At 49.4% G+C, this 9,821-nt stretch overlaps 1 protein-coding gene across 2 annotated transcripts in view; it reads left to right on the forward strand.

Moving 5' to 3' along the window:
* The window catches only part of MYO10 (myosin X), a 216,367-nt gene extending 207,700 nt beyond the window's left edge, over window positions 1–8,667 (forward strand). The window contains exons 36-41 of one of the 2 annotated variants that reach the window (XM_032627992.1): window positions 61–268; window positions 957–1,093; window positions 2,514–2,634; window positions 3,053–3,505; window positions 5,589–5,780; window positions 7,190–8,661. In XM_032627992.1, coding sequence (XP_032483883.1) covers window positions 61–268; window positions 957–1,093; window positions 2,514–2,634; window positions 3,053–3,505; window positions 5,589–5,780; window positions 7,190–7,291 — 1,213 coding nt within the window. In that variant the 3' untranslated portion in view covers window positions 7,292–8,661. Of the gene's footprint in view, window positions 1–60; window positions 269–956; window positions 1,094–2,513; window positions 2,635–3,052; window positions 3,506–5,588; window positions 5,781–7,189 lie in introns of both variants that reach the window. The other variant, XM_032627991.1, reaches the window with a different exon arrangement.
* The last annotated feature ends 1,154 nt before the right edge of the window (window positions 8,668–9,821 follow it).

Here is a 9,821-nt window from a genome sequence, read left to right on the forward strand (position 1 = left end):
GGTTCCCCGTAGCCAGCCGTCCTCAGATCTTGCAATTAACAGTTGGTGTTTGGCTCCTAGGATACGGGAACAGTTTCCAGGAACCGAGATGGAAAAATACGCCCTCTTCATTTACGAATCTCTCAAGAAAACCAAATGCAGAGAGTTTGTGCCTTCCCGAGATGAAATCGAAGCGCTGATCCATCGGCAGGAGATGACGTCCACAGTGTATTGCCACGGCGGTGGCTCCTGCAAGATCACCATCAGCTCCCACACCACAGCCGGGGAGGTGAGGGAGAGGCCCAGCTGCCCACGTGCTTACTTACGTCAGGAAAACTGGGCGCAGTTAGGCTGACTGTCGAGCACAGTTGCGGCTGGCATGGTGCAGCTGTTCAGTAACCAAGGAAACAGACGTAATCCTGCTAATCCAAGAAGCAGTCGATACCTAGTAGAGATTGCGGACCTGACTCAGATACGTCTGCTCTGACAAGGGTTTAGCCTCTCACTTCTGCAGTGTTTTTCTGTTTGCCATACAAATATCTAGCACGTTGGGTGAACATGTTTTCATTCTTCCTTCTTTTTTCAATTTAAACTTAGTACCATAAAACCAATTGGCTAAAAGGAGTAGTGCAGTAAAACCCGGAAAAGCTGGTGTAGCAGAGATGTCAGTGGAAATTGCTGTGAGTTTGTGAATCTATCAGGCAAACGGGCTTTAGTTTTCACGCGCTTACAGGTTTGCAAGAAACCGGCCGGCATCTGCCCCTAGCTGTGGGCAAAATAACCTGTGTTCTCTTTGGCAAGGAAGAGAGAGAACTGATTTCGAGAGAACCAGGGAAAACAGCGCCTTGGAGATTCCGTACACGACAGTGTTGGGAGGTTGCTTGGACCCTCACTTTTGCTGGCAGCTCCCCCTGGGTTCTGATGACGGCATATTCTAGAAGCACAGCTTCGGAAGCTGAAGTCCCCGTGTCTTCCAGGTGGTGGAGAAGCTGATCCGAGGCCTGGCCATGGAGGACAGCAGAAACATGTTTGCGCTCTTTGAGTACAACGGACACGTCGATAAAGCCGTCGAAAGCCGGACCATTGTAGCAGATGTATTAGCAAAGTTTGAAAAGTAAGTTCCTTCTCCCTGAAGTGCCAGCCGATTAGAGGCAGGAGGGTTTGAACTTTGATTCCATTTTTGGCTTCAGGGTACCTTTGAGTTCATCTCATTTTTCCTGTGTGAAAGCATATTTGAGGAAAGACGTTAAGAGCAGGAGGGTTTGAACTTTGATTCCATTTTTGGCTTCAGGGTACCTTTGAGTTCATCTCATTTTACCTGTGTTAAAGCATATATTTAATTTCTCATCTCTCTCTGCTGCCTATTTCCCTTGATTCCTAGATAGAGCTACTGTCTCAAATAGGATTCACCCCGTCATTGATCCTCTACCCCATTCTTCTCTCCGTGTCCTGCTGTCACCCTCATCTTGGAATTTTCTGATTCTCAGATTTTAACTTGTCATTAGCTTTGAAGCTGGACGAGTGGACAGAAGCCAACTTATAAACTCTTCAAACTGCATTTTGTATCTCTTGGACCCACAATATTCACATCCCCCGAGTAACACAAAAGATGTTCCTCCTTTAGCATGATGCCAGTACCAATGACGAGACTCCAGCAGGGCAGGGCCCTGCCCCTCCCCAGCTGCATAAGGGGGCAGGAGTAGCTTTAACTAAGAAATTGGGCTTGCCTGGTGGCGCAGTGTTTGAGAGTCCGCCTGCCGATGCAGGGGACGTGGGTTCGTGCCCCGGTCCGGGAAGATCCCACATGCCGCGGAGCGGCTGGGCCCGTGAGCCATGGCCGCTGAGCCTGCGTGTCTGGAGCCTGTGCTCCGCAACGGGAGAGGCCACAACAGTGAGAGGCCCGCGTACCGCAAAAAAAAAAAAAAAAAAGAAAAGAAAATAAAGAAATGTGTCAGGGGACCAAGAGGTTTAGAACAGCCCCAAACTTCCAAGTCCCAGAGGAAGTGACCTCCTCTCCTCAAGGTGGGCCTGGTCTAAGGGCTTTGTTGGAAATAAACCAAAATGCGATGCGGGGGGAGAGGGATATTCCTACTTTCTGTAAACATAGCCTACCAAACGTTCATGTCAATTTTATAAATATTATTATAGTTTGCGAGTCGGCAAAGGGAATGAAGGAATAGGCTTTGTTTCTTTGCTTTCTGTGTGTAGCTAGGACTAACCAGACTGGGACACTCGGGGAAATACTTGTTAGCTCGGTTTACCTGAAGGCTGCCTGTTTGTTGTCTTAAAGTAAAACTAGGATGAAAGTGTGTTTTTCACCTCGGGAAATAAAATTAGCAGGGAACTCTGGTAAGCTTCACTCTGGCTCTATTTTCTCTCCCACCATCCCCATCTCCACCCTCTCTGCTATCTGAGCACAGACAGGATGTCTGAATCCTTGCCGAGAATACACCATATGCAGTGAACTCCCTGTGGGTCACCCATGGCCCATTTCTCATTTTGCTTTCTGAGTCTCTCTCAACTTCCGTCCGTAGGCTGGCTGCCACGTCAGAGGTGGGTGACCAGCCCTGGAAATTCTACTTCAAACTTTACTGCTTCCTGGACACAGACAACGTGCCAGAAGACAGCGTGGAATTCGCGTTCATGTTTGAACAGGTACACGGAGCTCTTAGGCTCCTTTGCAGACGAGCAGGGGTGAAACCCGTTCGTACCCCTCGTACGTTAACTGCTAGTTCTTGGAAATCACACGTGGCAGTAGAATTCCCAGCGTGGACAGGTTCAGCTGCTCTTTCATTCATTTGTAGAAGGAAACTTCTACACGTATTATATGAACTCCTGGGCCAGGAACTGTTCTAGTTGGGACAGGGGAGAGGGTACGGGGGGAGCAATAAGAAATAAGATAGATATACGTGTTCAGTGGTATCCATGCGACGGAGAACCTTAAGGCGGCACGGGAGGGTTAGGGTACAATTTTAAGGAAGGTGGCCTTTGGTGGAACAAGGGAGCAAGCCAGGCGGGCATGGTGTCGCACAGCCATGCCTGGCCCATAGCGCCACTGACCGCCTTGTTACAGGCCCACGAAGCCGTCGTCCACGGCCACTACCCGGCCCCCGAGGAAAACCTGCAGGTCCTGGCTGCCCTGCGGCTGCAGTACCTGCAGGGGGATTACACGCCCCACGCCCCAGTGCCGCCCCTGGAGGAGGTCTACTCGCTGCAGAGACTCAAGGCCCGCATCAGCCAGTCCACCAAGAGCTTCACACCGTGTGAGCGGCTGGAGAAGCGCCGCACGAGCTTCTTGGAGGGGACGCTGCGCCGGAGCTTCCGGACGGGGGCGGCGGTGCGGCAGAGGGCAGAGGAGGGGCAGATGCTGGACATGTGGGTCAAGGAGGAGGTCTCGTCTGCGCGGGCCAGCATCGTCGGCAAGTGGAAGAAGTTTCAGGGGATGAGCCAGGAGCAGGCCATGGCCAAGTACATGGCCTTGATCAAGGAGTGGCCTGGATACGGGTCGACGCTCTTTGATGTGGAGGTGAGAGCTGCCTGCCGCTTCTTGGACCGGGTTGCACTGGGGTCTGTGCAACCACCACGGTCAGGTTCCTGGGGAAGGGAGGACCTGGTGGAACACTTGGCTCTCTCACCCTCTCTTTTTAGAGCCCCCAGATTTTACCCTTCACACCCGCCACACACCCAAAGTTTTCTTCCTCCTTTACAGTAAATGCTCTCGTAATGTTAGAAGTGAGTGGAAAATTAAGGTGTCATCTATTCTTAAATAATTTCTGATTCTTTCTTATTCAAGCTATAGCCTCAACGAAAAAGTGCTGGTAAAAATCTGCATTAAAGTTTAAAAAAAAATTTTTTTTAGAACTGTGTCCATAAAATTAGAAATTTTGGATATCCTTGGATTTTAAATTTATATCTTTTTCCCATGACTGAAGGGAAGAATTTCTATTTCACAATTTGAATTTGGCTAAACTCACATCAACCCAGTACTGATTCATATCCTTTTTTTTTTTTTTAACATCTTTATTAGAGTATAATTGCTTTACAATGGTGTGTTAGTTTCTGCTTTATAACAAAGTGAATCAGCTATACATATACGTATGTTCCCGTATCTCCTCCCTTTTGCGTCTCCCTCCCACCCTCCCTATCCCACCCCTCTAGGTGGTCACAAAGCACCGAGCTGATCTCCCTGTGCTATGCGGCTGCTTCCAACTAGTTATCTATTTTACGTTTGGTAGTGTATATATGTCCATGCCACTCTCTCACTTCGTCCCAGCTTACCCTTCCCCCTCCCCATATCCTCAAGTCCATGCTCTAGAGTGAAGTAAGTCAGAAAGAGAAAAACATATACCATATGCTAACACATATATATGGAATGTAAGAAGAAAAAAAAAGGTCATGAAGAACCTAGGGGTAAAAGGGGAATAAAGACACAGACCTTTTTTTTTTTTTTAAGTAGACCATTTACGGAAAGAAAATCTTACTAATGATTGAGATCAAGGCTTGGCAAACTGCAGCCCGTGAGCCAAATCCTGCCTGCCTCCTTTTTTGTAAAAAAAAGTTCTATTGCCACACAGCAGGGCTCACTCCTTTACATGTTTTTCTCTGGCTGCTTTTACACTGAAACGGCAGAGCTGAGTACGTGTGACGGAGACCACAAAGCCTAAAGCATTCACTGTCTGTCCTCTAACAGATAAGCTTGCCAGCGCTTGGTGTAGATAAACCAGCCCTTGGTCTGTTTTTCTGATGATCATAATCATTCAGCATGTTATCTGATGACTTTCAAATGAAGCTCTATAAAAATCTAAATGTTGATCATATATTCCAAGATCCTTTCATGACTTTTCATTGGATGCTGTCTTTGGGTCGGTTGGCTGGTTGATTGATTCAGTTACATTTGTTTTTAAGTATAAATCAGATGCTTTGTACAGGTACCTCCTCTTTTTGTGTCACCGGTGTGTATCCCTCCTGATCCCCCTGGCCCTGTGTTGTCATCCCCTACAGCCAGCCCGGCTCTTATTTTCCTCCACTGATCCATGCAGGAAGGTCTGTTGTGAAACCAGTGAGATCGACCACCATACACACTTAAGGTCATTGCGGCTCCTTGTCACGAGACGTGTTTTTCAAGAGGAGCCCAAACCGCTCAGCACAGATTGGGAGAATTTCCCTCTGTGATCCTAGGTTTTGTATTTGAAGAATAATCATCCGAAACAGGAAGGGGAGGCAGAACTAGAGATGGAAGAGAGCAGCCCTGGCTCGGGCTGCTTGATTCGCTGGGGAGTCGCTGTCAAGTTCCACGGCTACGGCCACCTCCGCATAGCTAATCCAGATGGCCAGGAGAGTGATGATGTTGAGAGGTGGAGAGTCCAAGCAAGGTGTTGGATTTATCAAGTAGGATTCCCCAAATGCACAGGATTGATCAGCTGGTCAGAAATCCATCAAGGCCGCCAACAAGCCACCGTTTCTCGTATCTTGTATTTCAATGCCCCCAGCATAAGGACACGCTGCGTGCACTCAGCATTCTTTGCAGAGTGCTGGACTCAAAGCCTCTCTTGTGGTTTCTATGTTCTGTTTCTAACTTATGATCTCTTGCACTAACTCTTGCCCCGCAGTGCAAGGAAGGAGGCTTCCCCCAGGACCTCTGGCTGGGCGTCAGCGCAGACGCCGTGTCTGTCTACAAGCGCGGGGAGGGGAGACCGTTGGAAGTCTTCCAGTACGAGCACATTCTGTCCTTCGGGGCCCCCCTGGCCAACACGTACAAGATCGTCGTCGATGAGAGGGAGCTGCTCTTTGAAACCAGTGAGGTAAGAGGCAAATCTTTCATCCGTGGCCTTGACAAAATAGGAAAACCGCACCCCGTTTCCTGATGCCTTTGACCAAGTAATTTTATTTGGATGTTTCGCTTTTAAGATATAGGAAGATACAGCATGGTGCGCCTTCCCCAGCTGCAGGTTTCTCACAGGCCAAAATCTGACAGCCCCACATTTGTTCTGTGTACCTCTGCAACAGAGAAATCTGGTTCCCTTGTACCCTTGTAGGAAAAGAAGAGAAAGGGAAGTGATGTAGAGGTCCTATATATATATATAGCTTGGCAATAAAGCCTTGTGAAACTTACTAGACGAGGTGGCAGTGGATCACAGCTGTGAGACGTGGGTATGGCAGTGTCCACGGAGCCGGAGGGAGCGAACGGTAGAGCGTCCTGGACAGAGCTAATTCTAGCTGACAGAAAACACCTCTATATATGTGTGCCATCCCGCTCCAAAGCGTAAAATGTAGTGATGATAATACCGATCATCCAAGAAGCCTGTGGAGGCCTCCACCTAGGGAGCTGCTGACAAGCAAAGGTGGGAAATGGGCAGGAGTCACACGCTGCCCGTTTGGCTGTTGGTGTACAGTGATGGAGAGAAGGTGCTGTGCAGGAGGGTGGAAAGAGGTGGGGCTTTGACTGGAGGGCCCCAGGCGCCAGGCTGCCGGGTTTGCACAACTCCGGTAAACAGCGCGGAACTGCCGTGGGCTCTTGGTGTGTGATGTGTAACAACAGTGCTTTTACAAACAGTGTGGGGTGGGATTGGAAGGGAAGAGAGATCAGGGAAACGGGAGCCAATTAGGATGCCTTCACAGGGGCTCAGGCCAGCCATCAGGAGGGACAGGCCAGAAGGGGAGGCAGTGAACGCACCATGAAATAGCTACTGCTGGACTCTCAGAGCTGGCAGGGAACAGAACGGGCACACGAGGCTCTGCCAGCGCCTCGGGCCTCAGCTCTGTGTCTCCAGCTGCGTCACGAGGTTTTGACCAGCACGATAGGATGCAATCTGTAAAAGCTGTGACTGTGGGCTCTGTCGTGTACCTGTGCCTTCAGTGGGGATGGTGACCCCAGCCCTGATCCTACCCACACACTGTAGTGTCATCTGCTGGGGGGCTTTCTGTCTTGCAAAATCTGACGGTTTTACGTCAGGCAACCACCAGGTGGCACACGTCATACGTGGAAAGGCCACGAGTCCCCCTTCTACCCAACAAGGAATAGGGAAAAGCAGCTCTAACTCTTGGCTTCCTACACAGCCTGCACCGTGGATTCGCACGGCAGGCTGGTGGCTTTTGCTGGGAGGACGGGCCCCCGCCTGCCCGCACTGGGCAGAGGATGTCTGGTTGTTAGCCTGGGTCCCCTGGCCCTTCAGAAACTTGTGACCGTGGGCCAATTCTGCTCTCCCGGCAGGTGGTAGACGTGGCCAAGCTCATGAAAGCCTACATCAGCATGATCGTGAAGAAGCGCTACAGCACCTCACGCTCTGTGAGCAGCCAGGGCAGCTCCAGGTGAAGGTGGCCGTGGGTCCACGTGAATTGAGCATCTCCACGTGCCGCCCCCTCGGCCCCAGCCGGCTCCTGCACCTGCAGCCCAAGGCGAGGCTGCCCAGGCTTTCCAGAAGCCCCTCGTCGGAGGGTGGTGTCTCGGGGGACCTTTCATCCTGTCCACTCCGGTGATCAGTGTCTCAAGCTGTCGACCCAGTTTCCAAAGCTTTACTTCTTTTAGACGACACATGCCTTAAAAAGAGAGGAAATGAAACCCACGCTGCCACCAAAGCAGCCAGAAGTGCCTTAACTTGTGGAACCGACACTAATCCACCTTAACTGTGCTACTGAAGAGAAATGCTTTCCCTCCCTTTTAGGGGAGACTTGCTAAGCTTGAGGCGGGTGGGGGGGTGGGCGTTGATCCATCTATTCTGCACTAACCTCCCAGCCTGATTTCCCCCGGGAGGGAAGGTGAGGGAGTGGGGAGGGGGGACAGAGGGAGAGCAAGAGGACGACGGTCTATTTTAGTTGGAGCGCTGCTGGCAGCCTTCCTCATTGGACGTATATTAACTTTTGCTGTTTCATCTTTTAAGTGCGTGCACCTGCCCGTGCACACATGTGTCCATAAACCCATCACTTTCATCATTGTTCATGAGCATTGAAAGCAAAGGGAAAGAGGATGTGCAATGGCGTAACGTCTGTATATTTTAATAGTTCAGAGTGAGAGTCGTCAGCTGTTACTTTACAAGGTGGTTTTATTAACAACCCGGAATCCTGGAGTTTCCTGTCTTTGCTGGATTCCGAAAGCCACATTTTGACTCCAGTTTTGTTTCACGTGTAGCAAAGTCTGCAATCTGTGTCTGCTGTGTTACAAACAGATATGCAGCCTACAGATAACTGTATTTATAAACCACTCTTAAACAGCTGGCTCCAAGGCTGTTTTTAGAACCATATGAAGGCATTTTGGAGTCATTAGTTTCTATGAGATTTAAGTTAAAAAATGTTTCCTGGAAGGTTAGCTCGTATCACTCTGGGTAGGTTGCAACATAACCATGTTGGAATATGGGGGAAAGATGCTACCTTCCTTGAAAGCATAACACATGAGTGGATCTTTAAAGGACCCTGACGTTCAATGCTGAGGTTTTAATAAAATACACACCTATTTTATCCCACGTGTATAATGGTGGTCTGAACAAGGCCCCTGTAAATAAATCAGCATTTATGACCAGAAGAAAAATAATCTGGTCTTGGACTTCTATTTTTATACAGAGAAGTTGTAAAGACTTAGGCCAACTAAGTCTACCCACAAAGAAAAAGGAAAGTTGCCTTACCCCTATGGACAGCCATGCGGAATCATTGTTTGTTGGCTCAAGAAAGTCTGACAATAAAAGATATTAGTTAACATGCAGTGTAATTTCTTTATGGGGCAGCTCTAAATACCATATGGACTTTGTTTTTGCTGGGTTTTGGTTTTAATGCTTTGGGCTTCAAAGGGTTGAAGCTGTATGTTTCATGCACTTGATCACCAGGTCTAAAAGCAAACACGTATAGACATCTCAGCGGCTTTTTTAGACACAGAGCATTACTCCAAGAAAGCTGAGAAGGTAAAAGACCAGGTTCGATGAAATCACAGAAATCTAAGGACTTGAATTGTGGGTGTCGGAGCGCCCCCTGTAGCTGAGCCCCAAGATGCCTGATGGCGAAATCATGGTCCTGCATCCACTGGCAGCCCTGATCGCTGTGAGCACAATACAGGGGGAGCTTGTTTAGCGACCCATTTACCCAAAGAACTAGCCGGGGACGTGGGTCTCACCTGCACGGGCTCCTCGGCCGGACACAGCACGTGAACAGTCCCCTCTGTCCCTCTCTAAGCGCTGTGTGTCCGTGTGTCTGTGTGTCCGGGAGACCCCTCTTCCCACTCCACAGGGACTGGGAGACGAGCTGAAGCCAGGGGCTGCCCCAGCACCTGTGGCCTCGAGGTGACGAGAGGGAAGGTGAGCTAAGACTCAGATATTTTCTTGTCCTTGTTTTCGTTTCAGGCCCTGCGAGCAGCTGGCAGAAGTGCCTTTCCCACTGCCCACCACTCAGGATTCCCTCTGTAACTTCTCACACCCCGCAAGGCTGCCCCGCACCCCCGATTACAGATGAGGAATTAGGCAGAGAAAAGCAAAGCAGTTGCAGCAACACCAGAGCTAGGACCCAGGTCTCTACACAAAGGCCTTCCCTCGTCAGTAGCTTCATTGTAACATTTTATTTAGAAACAATTATAGATTCACAGGAAGTTGCCGTGAAAGTAAAGAGAGGCCTGTACACCCTTCACCGGGTGTGTCCCCAGTGGTAACATCTTACACAACCGCAGAAACTACCACAACTAAGAAACGAACACTGACTTTTCTTCCATCCACAGAGTTGATTCTGATTTCACCAGATTGACACGTACTCGTTTGTGGGTGAGATTAATAGGTTTGAACCGGGTCCGTGGAACAATTTTGAGCCCGCTTATCGCAGAGAAAGGCATCAATAAGAAACATGGCATTGCTGCAGACTTAGAAACCTAG

This window comes from Phocoena sinus, chromosome 3, assembly GCF_008692025.1.
Source record: "Phocoena sinus isolate mPhoSin1 chromosome 3, mPhoSin1.pri, whole genome shotgun sequence".
NCBI classification, from domain to species: Eukaryota; Metazoa; Chordata; class Mammalia; order Artiodactyla; family Phocoenidae; genus Phocoena; species Phocoena sinus.